Source organism: Nycticebus coucang, chromosome 17 (assembly GCF_027406575.1).
Source record: "Nycticebus coucang isolate mNycCou1 chromosome 17, mNycCou1.pri, whole genome shotgun sequence".
Lineage (NCBI taxonomy): Eukaryota > Metazoa > Chordata > Mammalia > Primates > Lorisidae > Nycticebus > Nycticebus coucang.
In genome coordinates, this window is record NC_069796.1 from 66,496,697 (window position 1) to 66,519,804 (window position 23,108).

The window sequence follows — 23,108 nt, forward strand, 5'->3', positions numbered from 1 at the left end:
TATTTCAACATTTATTCAAGTCTTCTAAAATTGGCAAATGAGACTATTTTAAGTCAAATAGAGTCCTTTGACTAGTTTGAAACTGAAAATTATGCATATACAACACTATAGAAAATATAAACATTTATAATTCTTGTGATAATTCTTAACATTTATCCAAAGAATTTTAAACATCTAAATACATAGAATTTCTGTTCTTTTGTGTTTGCCTCCACTGCATTCTGTAAATATTGACTAGAAGTTTCTTTAATGACTATAACAATAGAGTTATAGAATGTAAATTGAGTACTGTCAATTGAATCTACTAGACTAATGTCATGTGAGGTCTCAGATTGTTCCAGTAAATCAGATCTTTTTCTCTTTGGTTCTTTCCCAACTATTTAAACAGGCGCAAGTATAGCTCATTTTTGCCAAGCAAAATCTCTTATTATCATGTCTGCAATCTGGCCATTGCCTTTACTCCTCATAATCAAGTTCCTTGCAAAAGCCATTTGCATAGTCATTGGTTTTGTTTTCTCTTTCTTGTTTAAGCTTCATTATTTCCTTTCTTCAGCTTCAGGTACAGGTGTTCACCCTCTCTATTAAACACTTTCTCCTGGTTTCATCTTCTCTTCTGGCTTCCCTCTTCCCTCTCTTCTCTCCTAGATTCCTTTCAGATACTGATATTCAGATCCTAGATATCTGTCTTCCCTAGATACTGATTTCAGATTTATCACCTTCAACTTTCCCTAAATGATGTATTTTCATGATTCAAATCACCTCTTACATTCCAATGAGACCCAAAGCTATCTGCAACACCAAATGTTTCCCTCACCTTCCTTTAAAATCTCCACCTCGAAGTCCCTCAGGTGTTTCCTTTTTTGTGTGTGTGAGACAAGAGTCTCACTATGTTGCCCTTGGTAGAGTGCCTTAGCAACACAGCTCACAGCAACCTCAAACTCTTGAGGTTAAGTGATTTTCTTACCTCAGCCTCCCAATTAGCTGGTACTACAGGCGCCCTCCACAATGCCCAGCTGTTTTTTTTTTGTTGTTGTTGTTGTTACTGTAGTTGTCATTGTTGTTTAGCAGGCCTGCGCTAGGTTCGAACCCGCCAGCTTTGGTGTATGTGGCAGGCACCCTAATCACTGAGCTATAGGTACTGAGCCAGGCATTTCAAGTTCAGTTTTCCTCCAGCAAACCTTTCCTTTCTTCTGTGTTCCCTAGTAATACATAAGTACAACCCCCATTCAATTTTTGGTTAAACCAGAACTCAGATACTACTCTTTACTCCTCTAAGTCTATTCAATGACCATAGTCTGTCGGTCTACCTTCAAAGTTCCCTTGAATCCACACTTTCTCACAATTCCCACTCTCATCCCCTCTGTTCAACCGTCTCAATATTTTCCTGGGTTAAGGCAATGGTATCTTAACTGTTGCTCCTGCCTGCAGTCTTGGCCTGCCCCTCTCCAACCTTCACCCCAATGCCCAAGGGTCATTCTAAATCACACACCAAATTGTAGCATTCTCTTTAAAGTCCATAGTTGGGGCCAGGTGAGTTGGCTCATGCCTGTAATCCTAGCACTCTGGGAGGCCAAGGTGGGTGAATTGCCTGAACTCATCAATTCAAGGAGTTCAAGACCAGCCTGAGACCCATCTCTACTAAAAATAGAAAAATTAGCCAAATGTGGTGGCACATAACTGTAGTCCCAGTTACTCAGGAGCTGAGGCAAGAGGATCTCTTGAACCCAAGTATTTGATGTTGCTGTGAGCTATGATGATGCCATAGTACCCTACCCAGAATGATGACAGATAGTCTGTCTCAAAAAAATTTTAAAAACATAATTTTTTTTTAATTCCATAGCTGGTTCCTCAAAGTCTGCAGAAAAAAGTCCAAATTTTCAAGAATGGTATATAGCTTATACATGGCCCTTCAAAATGAGGAACTGCTTCTTTCCCTCCTTTCATTACTAGACCACTCCCCTCAATATTGCCATACTTTAGAATGGTGAATAAACTATATTTCATTTGCAGAAATCAGTTTAGTTTCTCCTTCCACTGTGATTATCCATATGATGTTGCTTTTGTCTGGAATGCTCTCTGCACCAGCCACTTCACTTAGCTAAATCTTTCTCTCTGCACCAGCCACTTCACTTAGCTAAATCTTTCAAACTCAGTTAGGGAGTCACAGTAGCTCTTCAAAAAACCCCTCCCTTGATGCCTTCCTTCCCCACCAATTTTGTTTAAGTCTTCTTGTATGTTTTTCTGGCACACTATGGGTACTTCCGACATAACACTTGTTTTATAACTTGTCATTGTTTCCCCAGAAAGCTTTTGGTTTTGAAGAAAAACTGTAATGTGGAATATGTTACCTCCACACTCATCTAATGACCCTTGGAATGCCAAAGGAGGGCTCTCTACTCCCCTCTACCAGAACCAGATGGAACCCCAGTGTTACTGGATGAAGAGGATCCAACCACCTGTCAGTCAATATGAAGACATGGGCATAGGTCCACCAAACTTTACTTGTCAGGGCCAGGATTCTGGAGAACAGTGAGAGTAGCCTCTCTGTGTTCTGTTCTTCCATTTCCAACATTATAGTTTTACACTTAAAAGTTGAAAGCAAAGATCACACCAACCCTATTCCAAATAATAATCAGCATAATTTAGTGACCTATTACAACATTCCAGTTCAAAAGTTAATCTCCTAAATCAATCCACCTAAACTACTCAAGATACGCATCTTTACCATGGTAGCTAAATTTACAAAACAGTAAGGTGGAGACGGGGGTGAAGGTCAGGCAGGACCTAAAGTGATCAGACCAGCTGTGTCAAATGGGAGACAGGGGTGAAGTCGAGCAGGACCTAAACCAACCAGATCAGCTGTGTCCTGTCTGCCTAGCTTGACAGACTATTTTATTCTCAGTATATGTGCTTTCAACAGTAGCTGGGAAGAAGCTTTGACCCAGCCAGCAAGAGAGCCAGTGAAAACAACAACATTGGCACTTGCTAATTATTGGAAGATTGAGGTTGAGGGATAGAGAAAAGATCAACCAGCTGGCAAAATTAGGTGGAGGAAAAAAAGAGTTAAACAGTCTTGGCGCCTGTAGCTATGCACTAGCCCCATACACCAGAGCTGGTGGGTTAGAATCCAGCCTGGGTCAGCCAAACAACAATGATAACCACAACCAAAAAATAGCCAGGTGTTGCGGTGGGCACCTGTAGTCCAGCTACTTGGGAGGATGAGGCAAGAGGATCACTTAAGTCCAAGAGTTTGAGGTTGCTGTGAGCTGTGATGCCACAGCACTCTACCCAGGGCAACATAGTGAGACTCTGTCTCAAAAAAAAGAGTTAAATAGCTATATAGATAAGGAAATCAGTAACCTGAAACTAGGAAGACCTTTACCAATTTATGCCAACCTAGGGAGCATACTTTCTAAACCAGAGGTCTCTTATTTTAGTGTAATGCAAAGGGACAGGAAAACTGTATTAGAAAGTGCAATACTTCATTTTCCAAAGTTCCATTCTGCCAAAACAGCACGTGGACACGTGCGCGCGTGTGTGTGTGTGTGTGTGTGTGTGTGTGTGTGTGTGTACATGCTCTGTGGGGAGGAAGGGTAGTAATCTGGACAGAAACCTCAATAAGAAAGGAAATGTTCTCTCCCTCCCCATTCCCACTTCTTCCTTCCAAAGCAGGACACAATAAAGACAATACAGACACCTTCAGGGCTGGCATCCCCCAGGGGACAATGACCTGGCTTGACCCTTCCAAACTCTTACCTTCACAGAGAACAATAGCCAGTGTTCTTTGGTTCAAAAGCTGTAACTTTCTTTTTTTTTTTGGCTAGGGGTAGGTTCGAAACCACCACCTCCAGCTTTGAGCCACAGGCGCCGCACAAAAGCTGTAACATTTTTAATCTTAAAATTCTCAATAAATATTTATTGATGGACAAATAGTAAATAGGCAAATGGCCAAAATATTGATAAATATTGAAACTGGGGAATGAGTCTGGAATGTTCCAAAAGGAAACTTTCTGAAAAAATTCAGTAAAATCCAAATTCAACTTATGTGCAAATTCAGTAGTTATTGAACGTGAGGTATGTAAGATATCCCTCATTTCTGAAGACAATAATATCAGAGTTGTTGAAGGAATGGATAAGATCAGGTGTGTTTAAGCTCAGCACAATGGGGTTACACATGGGAAATGTATAATAAGTGAAAAACACTTTATACTCTCAGACCATCTTGGCTTTGAGCTCTGAACACAACATTCTGCAGCCATGGAGAGCAGAGGAGTCCCTGTATTTGTTGTATTTCGAGGCAGCTGCCTATGTCCTAAATGTCAAGGTTCCAGGCAGCTGCTTGCATCCTCAGTTCCTGAAGCGCTCTTGGTCAAAAAATGACCAGACATCCCAAAGTAAGGCGAGCATGAAACAAAGTTTGTTGGGGAAGAGAAAGACAGGCTTACAGAGTAAGAAAGTTTAAAAAGCAGGATACCTTTGCCGTAGACACAGAACAGGCCTCTGTTGCTACAGCAAGCAAGCAAAGAGGCCAAGAGACAAAGAGACAAAGGTGCCTTCTCTTTTATAATGCCTGGGTCAGTCCTACCTTGTGATTCAGAGGTCATCTTGGAACCAGAGTCTTCCTGCTCTTGCAGACCTCCCATGAGCCTCTCTGAGAGCCTACTGGGTGAGTGTGTGCTGCTATGTACATTTAAACCAATGGCATTATAATTAGTCTCTTTTGTTTTTTGAGACAGAGTCTCAAGCTGTCATCCTGGGTAGAGTGCTATGGCATCACAGCTCGCAGCAAACTCAAACTCCTGGGCTTAAATGATCCTCTTGCCTCAGCCTCCCAATTAGCTGGAACTATAGGCACCTGCCACTACACTGGGCTTTTTTTCTGTTGTAGTTTTTGCTGTTTTTAGCAGACCCCAGCCAGGTTCAAAGCCCCCAGTGTATGTGGCTGGTGCCCTAACACTGAGCTACAGGCACTGAGCCAAGTCTTAAGGCTATTGTAGGTTACCTTCAAGACCAGTGATTTTCAACTGGTGTGCATGAGAGGATCACAGACGTGCCATGAAAATTTTTAAATATCATTAATTAAATTATTTTCCAAAAAAGTTCAAAGCACAGTAAGTATATTCATTTTTTATTTTTTTTTAATCTTTGATCAGCATAATTTAAATGTGCCGTGGAAGTTTAACTACAGGTTCAAGTGTGTCATGAGATAAAAAAGGTTGAAAAACACTGTTGAAGACTATTATATCTCTTGGTAGGCTACAGTCGTCTATATCCTTCTGCAGTGGGCGTGCTGAGTTTTGATTGGCAGGATACTCTCCTCCCCTGGGTGTGAGCAATCACTTGGTGATACAGGGTTCCCCCCCACCATTCAAGGCTGGACAGGGAACCCCAGTTTTCCTAGGCTTGGGCAAGTTCATTAAGGGAACAACCTGACCTTTTGCCATGAGCTGGAGGGACTGAATTCATTCCTTTGTTAATAACGCTTATTAACCATGAAATAGACAGGTTTCTACTTGCCAAGTCCTGGCCCGAGTGTAATTCTCAAGACCTAATATCCTTAGATAAAAGAGCCCACATAGAGACTCCCCAGTTAGTTCTCCCCCCAACTCCCACCGCCAGAAGCTCTGGTGCCTTTTACTTCTTCTGTATTACTTTCTTATTTCTAATAAAAATCCTGTCTTGCTGCTGATCTGTGGTCTGTGAGTTCATTCCTCAAATCCCCAAGACCAAGGACCTACTGAACAGCGAAATTCCAGTATCATTGGGACAAAATTAAGGCAGGCAGAATCAAGATAGAGGCCGGGGGCCACCGCCTTGTCCTCCTTCCCAGGAAAGCCATTCCTATGTACCTACCTAACATATCTCCCAGTGTCTTCATATAGCAGTGGTTACGTGACAAGTCAAAAAAGTTTAGCTGTTCTCCTAGCATTCTTGGAGGCAGAGGCATAGGCTTGATTGCTTGAGCTCATGAGTTTAAGACTAGCCTGAGCAAGAGACAGACCCCAGCTCTAAAAAACTAGGTGTTGTGGTGGGTGCCTGCAGTCCCAGCTACTTGAGAGGCTGAGGCAAGAGGATCACTTGAGCCCAAGAGTTTAAGGTTACTGGGAGTTATAATGCCACAACACCCTACCAAGGGTGGCAAAGTGAGACTGTCTCAAAACAAAAGGTTGAAAAACACTGAGCAAGTATGCTTTCTATTACCGTCTGGATTCTTGTCCAGACTGGACAAGGCTATTATTCTACATGTTGGTTCTTGTTGCACTTAATTGTTGATGGAGAAGAAAGTATGAAGATATGAGTTGAATATGTATCATTGACCCTGAAAAATACTCTAGAAGTCACTCATTTGAAAAATTCCTAAGAACTTGTGAATAATTCCACACTTCTTTAAAACTAAAATTATACATGAATGAAGAATTCATTTACTTTCTTTTTATAAATTTCAAAATATTACAGGGATACACATATTTTTGGTTACATAATTTGCTTTTGTATATTCCAAGTTAAAGTTGTAACTGTGCCCTTCTGTGGGTTTAATCAGAACCTTTAAAAGCTGTGTGCTTCTGTTCAAACAAGGGATGCTAGTATTTTTTGAGACAGGAGTCTAACAGCTTCCCCATTTGCCAGCAAATTAATAAACTTCTCTTTCCTTCTCCTAAAAAAAAAAAAAAAGGTGTGCTCTTCACCCAGAAAGTGTGCATTGTAATCCATTAGGTGTGAATTTCTCCCCTCCCCTTCCTCCCACTGACTTAATCTCCACTGAGTTTTACTTCCCTTTGTGCACATAAGTGTTTATCAACTCAATTCCAATTTAGTTTTGAGTACATGTGATGTTAGTTTTTCTATTCTTGTGATACTTCACTTAGAAGAATGGTCTCCAGTTCCACACAGGTTGTTACAAAAGATGCTAGGTCACCATTTGTCTTTTTTTGGTTAAGTTGTACTCCATGGAATACATATACCATATTTTTTAATCCACTTACGTATTGATAGGCACTTGCTTTGTTTCCATGTCTTTACAATTATGAATTGTGCTGTTATAAATATTCAAATGCAAGTGCCTTTGTTATAACAAGTCTTTCTTTCCTTTGGGTAAATACCTGGTAATGGGATTACTGGATCAAATGGCAGATCTACTTTTAGTTCTTTGAAGTATAGACAGTCCCCAGGTTACAAACAAGATAGGTTGCATAGGTAAATTTGTTCTCAAGTTGAATTTGTATGTAAGTTGGAACAGGTATATTTACCTATTAACTGTAATAACCTCCATCTGCAAGTGCAAGTTGTATGCAAGTCAGATCTTTGTAACTTGGGGACTACCTATAACTACATTCTACTTTCTATAGAGGTTGCACTAGTTTGCACTCCAACCAACAGTGTGTAAGAGTTCCTTTTTCTCAGTATCTATGCCAGCATCCGTTGTTTTGAAACTTTTTGATAACAGCCATGCTCACTGGAATTAGGTAATATCTCATTGTGGTTTTGATTTGCATTTCCTTGATAATTAGCAACGTTGAGCATTTTTGTTCATGTGTTTCTTGGCCATTCATTAGTCTATCTTCATTTGAAAGGTTTCTGTTCATGTCTATGGCCTACTTTTTAAGGGGATTATTTGATATTTTCTTGCTGATTTACTTGACCTCTTTGTGTGGTTATCAGCCCTTTGTCAGATGTACAGCATGCAAATATTTTCTCCGATTCTGTAGGCTATTTGCTCTATTGATCATGTCCTTGGCCATGCAGAAACTTTTTTGTTTGATCAGGTCCCATGTATTTATTTTTGTTTTTGCTGTGCTTGAATTTGGGTCTTATTTATTTTCTTTCTTTTACAAGGTAGATAATTTAGTGTCACATTTCCACATTTTGCTAATTAGGTCTTTAAATTATTTAAATGATGGTCTGTATTTACTATTACAGAATAAAAATGGTAATGGTGGTGAAAGGAGGAAGAAAAGGCAAAGAATATCCATTAGACTTGATTTATATTTAACTAAAGTTCATCAGTGCTAGTGAAATAATTTTTTATGTAAAAAATTTAAGATTTTAGTAAAAACTGAAAACAGGATCCTAACATGAGAGAAAATAATTTTTATTATATAAACAACAATACGTTACTTACATTCCTCAAGTAAAAATGAATACGTCAAGTATGAATACGGTGTAGAAATCAACACATATACTTTATAAGCTTTTATTAGTATTAAACAATTCTATTACTCTTATTCTCCTTTTAGACTGAAAATAAAAGACTAATTCTGACAGCAGAGAAAACACTATGTATGTTTACGTAACACACTTAAAAACAAATCTCAGAATAATAAAGGCTACCATTTATCAAGTAATTTACTTTGTTCTGAGAGTAATACCTATCTCTTTATGTAGTTTTCATTATTTAATCCTTCAATAACTCTATCAGTATTTTTATGCCCTATTTTTGAGAAAATAAAATGTGATTAAATAACTTTCTGAAAGTGACATAACTAGTTAATAGCCATTCCTGAGTACTAAAAAAGTGTATTTTATTCCAAAATCTATTGCTTATATTTTCCACAAGATTACACATTCTACAAGGACAGGGACCAGTCTAGTTTGTTCTCCACTGGCACATATTATGTGTTCAATAAATGTCAACTTAAAAATGACAAGATATGTAAATTTTGTAAGAAGACTTTATTTCTTGTTAGGGGTCATAGTCTGCAAGGTGGCCTTCCTGACAGGCTGGGCAGTGCAGTGGCCCCTGGGAAAGACCAGAGAGAAGGAGGGGTAAAATGGGACTTTAAGCTGATCAGGTTGGCCAAGTATACATATTCAGCAAGTTACAGGGGTATGTATGAACATTCACGAAGGTGGATCTGACACATGCAGATTGAACCATTATGCATGTTATATAACACCCATGTTCACCATGGAGTGGAGACTTAACAATTAAATGTATTATTTAGGCTCTATCAGAAGTGTTTTTTGTTTTGTTTTGTTTTTTTAGGACACAGAGGCACTCAAGTGAGTAGGCTCTATAGAACCTATCAGAACCAGTCCGTGGTCAGTGATCACCTTATCAGGAGAAAGCTACTGAAATCAGTCTCTGTGCTATATTTGTGGCTTGTGGATGAGTGTCTGGTGGTGGATGAGCTGCAAATTGTTTTAATATTGCTTATCTTGAGGCCAATGCTTATTTAGCTGCTAGAGGGAATAAAAGAAACAACTTGTGGCTATTTAGAAGATAGTTTATTCTTTAAGAGCAGTGTTGTATGACTTAACCATTGCCTGACATGGTCTTAGGCCCTACTTACATACCTTACTGCCACAAAGAGTCTGTTCTGTCAGTCTTACAATCTCTATTTTAACATTAATACTGGTCAGTTGTTGTGTCTAAAACATAAAAGGGGGGAGGTGGTATAATGAGGCATGTCTGACTTCCCATCCTATCATTGTCTAGGAACTCAGTTTTTTAAGATTTCTCTGAAATTCCCTCAGCCTACTCCATGGAGTAGTTGGGGGGTTAGAATTTTATCCTTAGTTTACATAAATATCGGTAAACTTGTGTATGCTTTTTATTGTCGAAGATTTTATGTTTTTTGTTCTTAATTTTAGGAACAAAAACCCAAAAAGAAAAACACATACTTCTGTAAACTCACACATTATAGCAAAAAATATTTTTAAATAAATTAATTTTTAAAATAAAATTACTTTCTAAATGTTATAATTGCCAGATTATATTCATTTGGTAAGTTTGTTTTCAAGAGACACCAAAGTCCTGTCCCCATTTGAGCCCCAGTTTCTTTAACATGATTGTGCAACTGAGGTATTATTTTGAAATATTACCATTTTCTACCTTTTTTTCCCTTCCCTTTTTTCTCCACCTCTTTGCCCCACTGCAAGGCTTTGTTCTGTGACATTGCCTCAGCTAAGTACATGGCAGGGCAAACAATAGAGGTGTCAGCAAACTTTTCATATTTTACTTTTTCAAAGCCCACAGACACTGAAAAGGAATAGGTCATGAGAACAGAGACATTCAGTTACTGTATAATTCATAAAAACTAAGAACTAATTCCCTGTGCACCCTTTCTCAGACTCTTTTTAATAACAAATCTTTCTCACTTGTGACAAAGAGAATGAGAAAAAGAAGGAGTGTAGGAAGAGTTCAGGATAATTATTTTCCCACTAAACTGTCATGGAAGAGGTACCTAGAGATTTAGTTACAATAAATAAAAATAGTAATATTGCTTCACACTCAGGTCTGTTACATGAGGTTCATACTTACTACAATTATTTTCCCTATATATTTGTCTTAACAGTCTGCTACTCACCTTTCATTTTAAGCCATTGAAAACCATACCAACTTTTCTCTTTAAATTTGCTTTAAAAATGCAAATTCAGAAACTTAGTAGAGGACCAAGAAATTACGCAGTTCAATTCCATTATTTGACGAATTACACCAAAAGCCAAAAAAAGGCAAAGATTAATTTATTTCCAAAGAGAGTACTCTGGAATTTAATAAACCACACAAGAGAAAATCCACCAACCTCTTTCTCTATAATGAAAAATCAAAGCTTAGCTTTTTTGCTTTTTTTTTTTAAACTAGTCACTGCATTTTTAGACAGAGAAGGCAAAACCACTGCACAACTATTAAACCGCACGGAACAAAAACTCCCAGTACATTCTGGAATGATGTCCTGGCCAATCTGGCTGGCAACAAACTGACCTGACCCGAGCTAGAGTTGGTGCGTAGAGTTTTAGTTCTGCCCCTGCTGAATAAAGATTATTTGGGAAATTCTCCAATGAAAGCAGCTTAGTAGAGATAGGGGCGTGGTATCAAGGAGGCGGAGAATTTGACTCCAGATAATGGGAAGTGTGAGCTGATTGGCCAGGCTTCTAACCCTACGGACCCTCTATTTATGGACCTCAGACACCGTCCATCAAAAGAACTCCACCAATAAGCGATGAAGATGGCCTCCCTCGCGGGAAAGCCACGCCCTCCAATATATTACTGGGGAAGCCAGGCGCGGTGGTCTCTTTGGCGTTTAGCTGACCCTGACGAGGGCCGGGTGATCTCCGCTGTGGTGCGGAGACCTCCACCCAGGACCGCTCCCCCTCCCCGGGCCTCTCTTCTCTTGCCTGCGAGTCCTCTTGCCTCGTAGGCCTCTCGGATCTGATCGTGGGGTGAGGTGAGAGCAGGCCCGGGGAGGGTGGTGACCGCTGAGGAGCTGCAGGCACTGTCAAGGTGAGCTGGGTTGCAGGGTTGACCTTCGGGTGCGCGTGGGGAACAGAGTTAGGGGCGCGGGATGAGGGGTAGGTCTGGCCCGCGCCGTTTTCCTTGGTTAACTCTCCCTGAGCACAAGCCCAGGCTAGTCCGAGCCTGGAGGGGCGGAGCCCCATCCGTCCTCCTGGGGTGTTCTAGAGTCTTGCCCGCCCAGTCCCAGGAACTAGCCAGGGGCGATAGAATCCGACCTTTGAAGTTAGTGATTCTCAACTCTAAAGATCCCAGGCCTTACTTTCTTTACATTGGTGTAGAGAGGGACTGTCTGTGTACCCCGGTCTTAGTTTGTGCCTGGGACGTAGATGTATTGTGCACACTTAAGTTAATGAAACTTGTAGGTTTGTCTTGCAGACGAAATTAGCAACGCCTGCCTCGCCCCGTTCGGTGCTCCGTGGCATCTTTTAAGTTTCATTTCCTAACACCAATAAAAGCTAACTATTATTGAACATAGTGTGCCAAGCACTGTTACACTCTTTAAATCTTGTTTAATCGTCACAGCCATTCAAAGAGACAGATTTTACAAATGTAGAAATAAGATTAGTATTAATGTTTACTCAAGTGCCTACTCTATGTGCTAATCTATGTGCTTTCATTTAACGCACACAAATCTATGAGGTAGGTAATAACCTTATCTCCGCTTTAAAGATGAGGAATTAAGTAAAATTAAGTAACTTCAACAGTTAACATTGTTAATGTATGGCAGACAGAATACATACTACCATCTGTTTTCAAGTTTTGGTATCTTGTCTTACAATGTCTGTTCGTGGTTAACTATTAACAGTGAACATCTGAAACAGGTATTTCTTGAAGATTTACATTTTTAAAAGGGATGGTTCCTGTCTGCTAGGAACTCACAATTTCGGATGTGACCAACTTGTAGAAGAGAAAAAAATAACAGACAGCACTTTGCAATTGGAGGAAGGGAGACTTGTATTATACTAAGCACTTCTTGGCTCAGTACAAAGGTGGCCAAGGAAAGTAGGAAGGACTACTCTCACACTCCTTTCTGGGCTTTGTTCTATATATAGATGATTGAAATACTGACAACAACTGACTCTCAGAATCTGCTACACCAGCTGAATGCCCTGTTGGAACAGGAGTCTAGATGTCAGCCAAAGGTCTGCGGCTTGAGACTAATTGAATCTGCACACGATAATGGCCTCAGAATGACGGCCAGACTCAGGGACTTTGAAGTGAAAGATCTTCTTAGTCTAACTCAATTCTTTGGCTTCGACACGGAGTCATTTTCTCTAGCTGTAAATTTACTGGACAGATTCCTGTCTAAAATGAAGGTACGTTTAAGGCATTAACCTGAGTATTTCTTATTTTGTTTAATGGATATGGAATTGTCAGCTTTTGGCTAATATTCATAAACTTGACCTTTTTTATTTTTAGCAAGTAGCCAAAACATGGTAATTTGGGGTACTAGAGCATTAATATACTTCCTAATTATAATTAAGGGTGATACATCACTTATTAGACTTAAGTTCTGAAATGAAAAAGTCTAATATCAAATAATTGCAGAGTCTCCCAGTAGGAGAGCTGGTTGTTGTTTAGGTTGCATATGCCCACTTACTGATGTTCTTAGATTTAAAGAAATTTATTAGAGGCAGAATGCTAGATTGTAGTTAAGAGATATTAATCACTACTCACTCATATACATAAAATTCTAATTGTTTTAACCTTAGACTTGGGCAAGTCTTGTGTGCATGCACTAGAGAAGAGTGTTTTTTTTTTTGAGGAGGAGCAATTAGTTCCTTGTGCTAAATAAGACGTTTGTAGCTTTCATAGCTTAAATGTTAAAGTACATCTGCCTTCTCAGTATATCCATAGCCACTACAGGAAAACGAAATAATGTGACAATTAGAATGAAACTCATATTTTAGTCCTCAGTACATAACACAGTGCATCATATGTATAAAAAGAACTCAATATTTGTTGAATTGAGTGACTCTAGAAACTTGTTCAACAGACTGATTAAATAACTTTTTAGATACTTAACATGTGTAGGCACTACCTTTGGATCTATAAATGTTGCACAAAGAATATTATACAGCTGTCCCTTAAGTATAATATAGTCTTATGTGGGAATAAGAATGTTTGCACTAATGATCATACAAATCATAATAAGAAAAATTAAGCCTTTGAAGAGGCATAAGTATACTTATAAAGGGATTGAGAACAGATAAAAAGCTGCTTTTATTTTTTGTTCCTGAGATAGAGTCTCTGTCACCCTGTCTAGAGTACAGTGGCAGTGTCATAGCTCACCACAAGCTCTAACTCCTGGGCTCAAGCAATCCTTCTGCTTCAGCCTCTCAAGTAGCTGGGACTACAGGACCACACCCAGCTAATTTTTACTATTTTGGGCAGAGGGTCTCTTTCCTTTTTTGGTAGAGACAGAGTCTCATTTTATCATTCTCAGTAGAGTACCATGGCATCACACAGCTCACAGCAACCTCCAACTCCTGGACTTAGGCGATTCTCTTGCCTCAGCCTCCCAGCCCACCACAACACTCAGCTATTTTATTTATTATTTTTTGCAGTTTTTGGCCAGGGCTGGGTTGAACCCACCACCTCTGGCATATGGGGCCGGGTGCCCTATTCCTTTGAGCCACAAGTGCCGCCCCTGGCTATTTTTTTGTTGCAGTTTGGCCGGAGCCAGGTTTGAATCTGCCACCCTCGGTATATGGGCCACTGAGCCACAGGCGCCACCCTAGGGTCTCACTCTTGCTCAGGCTGGTCTTGAACTCCTGATCTCAAGCACTCCTACTGCCTCATCTTTCCAGAGTGCTAGGATTCCCAGGTGTGAGCTACTGAGCCTGGTCACATGCTTCTTAAAGTTTTACTGGAGCTGGAACTTAAAGACTGGATGGAATTTTCACTGTGCTTAAGACATTCATAAAGCGATAAATGGAAAAGATTGGTAACAGAAGTTTTCAGGCAGAAGTATAGAGTATGCAGTATTTAAAAACTGTTTTATATATGTTACTACAAAGAAAACAGCCTGGAAAAATACAATGTCCTGGAAAGAAGTTTTGTAAATAAGCTATAAAATGTTTCAGTCCTCACATAAATTATTGACCGGTTAACTTATTTGGACAGACTAACAATTCTGCAATAGTAAAAACAGTTAAAAGTTTTTTCTATGCTGAGCCAAACATTATACTGAAACTTAGTGCGATTACTGAAAAATTGGTTCCAGGTGGAATGCCTCCTAGCTTAACAGGCTATTTAGGTATGAGTGGATCTTATTAAATCCATCTCAGATGAGAAATATACTTCAAAGGTACATTTTCATAATGTTGGGCCTGAGTTATGCTTTATGTTTTGTTAATGTTAATTGAAATAAAGTAAAATGTGGGCTCAGGATTTTTTATTTTATTTATTTTTTTTTTTTTTAGGTACAGCCCAAGCACCTTGGGTGTGTTGGACTGAGCTGCTTCTATCTGGCTGTGAAATCAATAGAAGAGGAAAGGAATGTCCCACTGGCAACTGACTTGATCCGAATAAGTCAGTATAGGTTCACGGTGTCAGACTTGATGAGAATGGAAAAGATTGTGTTGGAGAAAGTGTGTTGGAAAGTCAAAGCAACAACTGCCTTTCAATTTCTGCAACTCTATTATTCACTCATTCAAGAGAATTTACCATTTGAAAGGTATGCAACCTTTATTTTGAACAAAAGAGATGTAGAAATCAGAATGGTATTGTATAGATATTGCGTAAAATCAGTATCAAAATCAGAATTCTAACCAAAATAAGTAAAATGACAGCTATGGCTTCTTTACTCTCTAGCAAAAACAAGAAAATTTTCAATTGTCAATAGCTTCATGAAGGCTAATTCTTAAAGTACATTTCAACTTCCTAATAGATAATCATCTAACAAATTTATGGAATTTTTATATATATAAGCTGGGCACGGTGGCTCACGCCTGTAATCCTAACACTCTGGGAGACTGTGGTGGTTGGATTGCCTGAGCTTACAGGTTCGAGACCAGCCTGGGCCAGACGGAGACCCCCATCTCTAAAAAAGAAAAATAGCCAGGCGTTGTGGCAGATGCCAATAGTCCCAGCTACTTGGGAGGCTGAGCGCAAGAGTTTGGGTTTCTGTGAACTATGAGCCATGGCACTCTACCGAGGGCAACAAAGTGAGGATCTGTCTCAAAAAAAAAAAAAGAGGATCTTCGTAGATGCAGAAATAGATTTAGTAAAAGGAAAATAAATCTTGACATTTGTGGCATGTCACTGTTCATTTTATTTTCTTGGCCCAAATCATTAAAACGAACATATATATTGAAGAAGTTAATGGCTCTGATGGAAGGGAATTCCTTTAACTATTCACTTTCTATGATAAATGTGCATAAGCTTCACGCTAAAAATTGACTTCAGAAAAACATTCTAAAAATGTCTTTTGCCAAGATGTAATATTATCTACATATAAATCCCATTTTCTTTTTAAAGGAAAAATAGCCTTAATTTTGAAAGACTAGAAGCTCAACTTAAGGCATGCCATTGCAGGATCATGTTTTCTAAAGCAAAGGTAAATATTTTATATAAAGATTAAGCTTATTTATATAGACCTATTTTTATACTTTGCATTTACTTTAACGTTATCTCTTTTAGCCTTCTGTGTTGGCATTGTCTATCGTTGCATTGGAGATCCAAGCACAGAAGTGTGTAGAGTTAACAGAAGGAGTAGAATGTCTTCAGAAACATTCCAAGGTATGTCAAGGTCATAGCCTAAATCTTATTAACAGCTATAAAAGAAACGAAACCACTTGCACTATCTCATGAAGTAAAATGAGATGTCATATGTTTATTTGAAATTTTAAGTAGCTATCTTCAAGTTTTGTTGATGAGGAATGGCGTGTTAATAAATTTGCATTTATTACCATTATAGGGCTTTTGTTTTAATTGAGCATTAATTCTTAACCATTTTGTACAGATAAATGGCAGAGATTTGATCTTCTGGCAAGAGCTTGTATCCAAGTGTCTAACTGAATATTCATCAAACAAGTGTTCCAAACCAAATGTTCAGAAGTTGAAATGGATTGTTTCTGGGCGTACTGCACGGCAATTGAAGCATAGTTACTACAGAATAAGTCACCTCCCAACAATTCCTGAAATGGTTCCCTAACTGGTAGATTTGTTTCACTGTTACTCTCCAGATAGAGAAAATTTTCTAATGCTATAATTTTCTGTTACAATTAAAGATTTAAACTATTATCTTCAAAATAAACAAAATGGAGTTGGAATAGCAAAGGAGAAAATTACTTCACTGATATAGTCAGCTAATATTTGAAGTTACATAAAAGGTACAACACTTTAATAGTAAGGGATTATCCAACCTCTGATATGTATGTTAGCCATTTCATTAGATTTTCAGTTTAGGAAACACATCCTCCTTAATAGCCTGAATTTTAGTAACATCACTAGTGTTTTTTTATTGCATATTTTATTGTATGTAGTCCTAAACTCCAGCTCATTTAAAGTTACATGGGCCAAGTAGGACAATAGGACCAAAAGTTTGAACCATACATAAACTGATTTGAGACTATTAGCTTGTATGTAAAATATGTACTTAAAGAAAAAACAACATATGGCAGATGATCTCCAGACTGGTGTCTGGAAACTGCCAGTGTGTCTCAATACCATAACATGTCACTGCCGTAGCAGTTGGACCAAGAGAAAGTAATTATATGCATAAACATGTAAACTTGGTTGCCAAATACATGATATACATTCTTGCCATCTAAATTAACTCACAGTAAGATTTATTTTTTCCTACTAAAAACTGAAAGTTAACATGATTATCAATATTATGGTATGGACTGCTCAATTTTGTTATTTTAGGCAGACTTCTGATAAGTTGGGACTTTTTTTTAATTTAAATAAGCTTATTAAGCAACAAAAACCTTGAAGCCTTTCTCTACAAGATCTATGGATTCCACAGTGTTATAATGTATTTAAGCTAGATTAGCGTAATGTTCTCAAACTTAGGAAAGCTGCCTAATTAATATTATGCTGTAGTAGAATCATGTTTAGATTTAAATTCATCTGTGAAGCATTCAGATCAAAGCTAAAATAGCATAAATGTGAAATACTAATGACAAGCCTGGGAAGGTAAACTGTGAATCTTCATTTCTAACATTGATCTAACTTTCTGTACTAGATCAATGTTCTGTATTTAGTTGGTATTGAAAATGGTAATCTACCTAATTTTAATGTTAAATTTTGAGTTTTACATCAAAACCAACATTTCACAAATGCACTTTAAAGACCTAATAAGGGTTAATATTCTAGGCAGTGTAAATGGTTTCTTGACACCCATAATGCAAGTAATAGGTAATCTAGAGATGTGGACTTTATTGCTGTATGGGAATTACATTTAAATTTTAGGGCATTTTATATAAAGCAAAAATATAAACCTAGTAAATTTGGCATATTTATTAAATTATCTTTAACATTTTTTCTAAAAAACAGATGTTTGTATCCACGATGAACTTTTTGTACAGAACCTACTGCCTCAATCTAGTCCCGATGAGAAAATTAGTTTCTATTGTCTGAGTAACTCAAAATAAATTATCACTTTGAAAACTTGCTTTATCCCACTAAAGTAAGTTCAGGCTAGATTTAACACTCCGGAAGTTTTTACACGAACTGTTTTTATAAAATTGCCATTGTTTCTAATTTAGAACTTTATTTAAAAAGAATATACTTTCAGTAACACCCTTACTGTGCCAAAACAAAGTTTTAAGAAAAATGAGTAGGCATCTTCATGAGGTTGCTGAGCTAGTGTTCAGGATTCTTCATGTCAGTGATTGTAAGAACTACAGTGCTGAAGTGCTATAGATGGTTATTCAATGCAAAGTGTAACCTAAGTCCATCCAGAATGGCTGTAAACAATTTTGACATTATGTTATGGATAAATAAGCACTGAAAAATAAGCCAAAGAACCATAGTATATCTGATCCTTAACTTCTATAAACCATGTTTTATAGATAACTTTTCATTTTTCCCCAAAGGCTGAGCTATTTCAATATTTTGAATATGTCAGTGTTAATTTTGAGTTGGCAGAGGCAACTTAACCAACTTACCTTTCAATAAAATTATTAAAATGCAATCCTTACTGGGTGATTTTGTTTCTCTTCTGATTTAATTAACAATTTTAGCCTTGTGATAACAGACCAGGATAAAAAGCTATCTCTACTCAGTGTATTTAAAGTTAGTACTCAAGAGATGCATGGTAGCAGAAACAATAAAATCTGTTTTACTGTTTTAATAGTCTGGCTGTTACCTATTTGATACTTTATTTCCTAATGTTTTTTTAAAATAGACACAAGATGATGTCAAATGTTTACCATGTAATCACTTTTGTCACTTAGATTCATCAGTGCTATGGATGCTATCCTTAATACATATTAACCCTTACATTCAGCTCTCCTGAAGTTTTGTGCAAACCCTTTTACCTAACTAAAGAACATCCCAGCAAGATGTAACTAACTGCCAGGTATTATGTCTTGTTTGGATCAGTTGGTAATTATTATTAGAACTGAAACAACTAATACATGGTTGTGAACTATTTGTGCTTAATTAAACTAGTAAGATATCTTAAAAAATAGACATTGCAAGGAATTACTAATGAAAGAAAACTTATGAAAGAAGCTTCATTTGTACTTGACTCCAATTAGACTTAATAACTTCTCTTTTCAGGATGTTATTTCTAAAAAGATACCTGAATTGTATTTCCAATTATGAGACATTATCTCTATAAAAGATAAAAAAAATTAGTCAGGTATGGTGACAAATACCTTACCTATAATCCCACTACTCATGAGATCAAGGCAGGAGGATCTCCCCGGAGTTTGAGGTTGCAGTGAGCTTTAACAACACGTTGCACTCAAGCTTGGGCAACGGAATAAAATCCTGTTTTTTTGTTTTTTTCCCCTAAGGGACATTCTATAAAGGTAGAAGAATCAAATTCCCCCAAATGATATGATGATCCTAAAAGGATAAGCACCTAATATTGGAGCTTAAAAACACATGAAGCAAAAACTGATAGCATTGACAAGAAAACAAAGCTTCCATTGTAGTTGGAGATTAAACACATCTTTCTCAGTAATCTATAGTATTATTAAAAAGATTAGCAACAATGTCGATCTTAACATCAACAACCAACTACATTTAATTGACATGTAATGCTTCATCCTAAAATAGCAGAATAAGCATTCTTTTCAAGTGCACATGGAACATTTACCAAGACAGACTATCCTGGGTCTTAAACCTAACAAATTTTAAAGTATTGAAATCATACAAAGTATGTTCCCTGACCATAAACTAGTAATCAATAACAACAGGAAATGAAACAAAACACTTCTAAATAATTCATACCTCTAACAGGAAGTCTCAAAAGGCAGTAGGAAATATTTTAAATTGAACAAATATCAAAAAAAATCAATGTGTGGGGCAGTGCCTATGGCTCAAAGAAGTAGGGCGCCAGCCCCATATGTTGGAGGTGGCAGGTTCAAACCCAGCACGGGCCAGAAACTAAAAAAAAAAAACAACAATGAGTGGAATGTAGCTAAACCAGTGTTTAGAGAGCAATTTATAGTATCAACTGCTTCTATTAAATAAGAAAAAAAAGTGTCAGTCATCAATCTTCTAAGCTGCTACTTTAAGAAACTGGGAAAAAAGCAAACTAAACCCAAAGCAAGCAGAAGGAAGAAAGTAATAGGAGAGAGACAATCAATGCAACTGAAAACAAATTAACAATAGAGAAAAATCAATAAAAAGCAAAACTAGTTCTTTGAAAACAGCAGGTCAAACTCTCCCTCTTTGCTGACAACATGATCTTATACTTAGAGAACCCCAAAGACTCCAACACAAGACTCCTAGAAGTCATCAAAAAATACAGTAATGTTTCAGGATATAAAATCAATGTCCACAAGTCAGTAGCCTTTGTATACGCCAATAACAGTCAAGATGAGAAGCTAATTAACCATAGTTTCAAAGAAAATGAAATACCTAGGAATATACCTAACGAAGGAGGTGAAGGACCTCCATAAAGAAAATTATGGGGCGGCGCCTGTGGCTCAGTCGGTAGGGCGCCGGCCCCATATACCGAGGGTGGCGGGTTCAAACCCGGCCCCGGCCAAACTGCAACCAAAAAATAGCCGGGCGTAGTGGCGGGCACCTGTAGTCCCAGCTACTCGGGAGGCTGAGGCAAGAGAATCGCTTAAGCCCAGGAGTTGGAGGTTGCTGTGAGCTGGGTGAGGCCGCCGCACTCTACCAAGGGCCATAAAGTGAGACTCTGTCTCTACAAAAAAAAAAAAGAAAGAAAATTATGAAATCCTCAGAAAGGAAATAGCAGAGGATATTAACAAATGGAAGAACATACCATGCTCATGGATAGGAAGAATCAACATTGTTAAAATGTCTATACTTCCCAAAGCAATCTACCTATTCAATGCCATTCCTATCAAAATACCAACATTGTACTTTCAAGATTTGGAAAAAATGATTCTGCATTTTGTATGGAACCAGAAAAAACCCCGTATTCCTAAGGCAGTTCTTAGTAATAAAAATAAAGCTGGGGGCATCTGCATACCAGATTTTAGTCTATACTACAAAGCCATAGTGGTCAAGACAGCATGGTACTGGCACAAAAACAGAGACATAGACACTTGGAATCGAATTGAAAACCAAGAAATGAAACTAACATCTTACAACCACCTAATCTTGGATAAACCAAACAAGAACATACCTTGGGGGAAAGACTCCCTATTCAATAAATAGTGTTGGGAGAACTGGATGTCTACATGTAAAAGACTGAAACTGAACCCACACCTTTCCCCACTCACAAAAATTGATTCAAGATGGATAAAGGACTTAAATTTAAGGCATGAAACAATAAAAACCCTCAAAGAAAGCATAGGAAAAACACTGGAAGATATTGGCCTGGGGAAAGACTTCATGAAGAAGACTGCCATGGCAATTGCAACAAAAATAAACAAATGGGACTTCATTAAACTGAAAAGCTTTTGTACAGCTAAGGAGACAACAACCAAAGCAAAGAGACAACCTACACAATGGGAAAGGATATTTGCACATTTTCAATCAGACAAAAGCTTGATAACTAGGATCTATAGAGAACTCAAATTAATCCACATGAAAAAAGCCAACAATCCCATATATCAATGGGCAAGAGACATGAATAGAACCTTCTCTAAAGATGACAGATGAATGGCTAACAAACATATGAAAAAATGTTCATCTCTATATATTAGAGAAATGCAAATCAAAACAACCCCGAGATATCATCTAACCCCAGTGAGAATGGCCCACATCACAAAATCTCAAAACTGCAAATGCTGGCGTGGATGTGGAGAGAAGGGAACACTTTTACACTGCTGGTGGGACTGCAAACTAGTACAACCTTTCTGGAAGGAAGTATGGAGAAACCTCAAAGCACTCAAGCTAGACCTCCCATTTGATCCTGCAATCCCATTACTGGACATCTACCCAGAAGGAAAAAAATCCTTTTATCATAAGGACACTTGTACTAGACTGTTTATTGCAGCTTAATTTACAATCGCCAAAATGTGGAAACAGCCTAAATGCCCACCAACCCAGGAATGGATTAACAAGCTGTGGTATATGTATACCATGGAATACTATTCAGCTATTAAAAAAAATGGAGACTTTACATCCTTTGTATTAACCTGGATGGAAGTGGAAGACATTATTCTTAGTAAAGCATCACAAAAATGGAGAAGAAAAAGAAAAAAAAAATTACCAATTTTAGGAATGAAAGAGGAGATACCAATAGGGATTTGGAAGATAATAAAAGACACTAAGACAATACCATAAGTAACTATGTACGCAGAGTTAGATGTGGAATGAAACAAACTGAGTATGTTCTATAATTATTTTTAAAAACAACAACCTGAGTATGTTCTATAATTATTTTTAAAAACTGAATTCATTGTTTAAAAGAATGCAAATTCTATAAATCTCTCCCAGAAAGCTAAAGAATCACTCACTTACCAGTTTGTTTGTTGTATAAGAACAGAATTAACATGATACCAAATCAAGACAAAGATAAAGGAAAAATAACTTGAGTATCCCAAATGAACATAGACACATAAATCCTCAATAAATTAATGTTTGTACATAAACTGAGGTGTATATATATAAATATACCAAGACCAAGTTTGGGATCAAGGGGAAGATATACCTGTTTCAAAATTCTAAAATCAATACAATCCAATGTAATTAACAGTCTAAAGAAAAAATATGATCAAACAATTGATACAAAAAAAGCACTTGTGAAAATTTAACATCCACTCAAGAGCAATAGGTGGGAACTCTCTCAACCCATTTATAAAAAACTTACAGCTAATATAATAATACTTAATGGTGAAAGAAAATGCTTTCAAAACTATAATATTCAGAACAAGACAGGGATAGCCACTTCTACTTCATTGTTCTAACAAATGTAATCAGGCAAGATAAAGAAAAGGCATACAGATTAGAGAGGATAAAATAAAACTCTTCCTATTTGTGGTTTATATAGAAAACACAAGAAATTAACCTCAAAAAAACGTTAAGTCTGGGCGCAGTGGCTCCTGCCTATAATCCTAGCACTCTGGAAGGCCGATGAGGGTGGATCACCCAATGAGTTGGAGACCAGCATGAGCAAGAGCCAAACCCTGTCTCTAAAAATAGCTCAGCATTGTTGCAGGCACCTGTAGTTCCAGCTACTCAGAAGGCAAGAGGATCACTTGAGCCTATGAGTTTGAGGTTACTTTTTGCACAATACCATGGGACTCTACCAAGGGTAACAAAGTGAGAC

At 37.7% G+C, this 23,108-nt stretch overlaps 1 protein-coding gene across 1 annotated transcript; it reads left to right on the forward strand.

The window, feature by feature from the left end:
• Window positions 1-10,992: 10,992 nt before the first annotated feature.
• CCNG1 (cyclin G1) lies at window positions 10,993-18,271 on the forward strand. Its single transcript, XM_053566159.1, has 6 exons — window positions 10,993-11,221; window positions 12,286-12,549; window positions 14,659-14,912; window positions 15,716-15,794; window positions 15,878-15,976; window positions 16,200-18,271. Exons 2-6 carry the CDS (start codon window positions 12,286-12,288, stop codon window positions 16,389-16,391), a joined length of 888 nt encoding a protein of 295 aa, XP_053422134.1. The 5' UTR covers window positions 10,993-11,221; the 3' UTR covers window positions 16,392-18,271.
• Window positions 18,272-23,108: the final 4,837 nt, after the last annotated feature.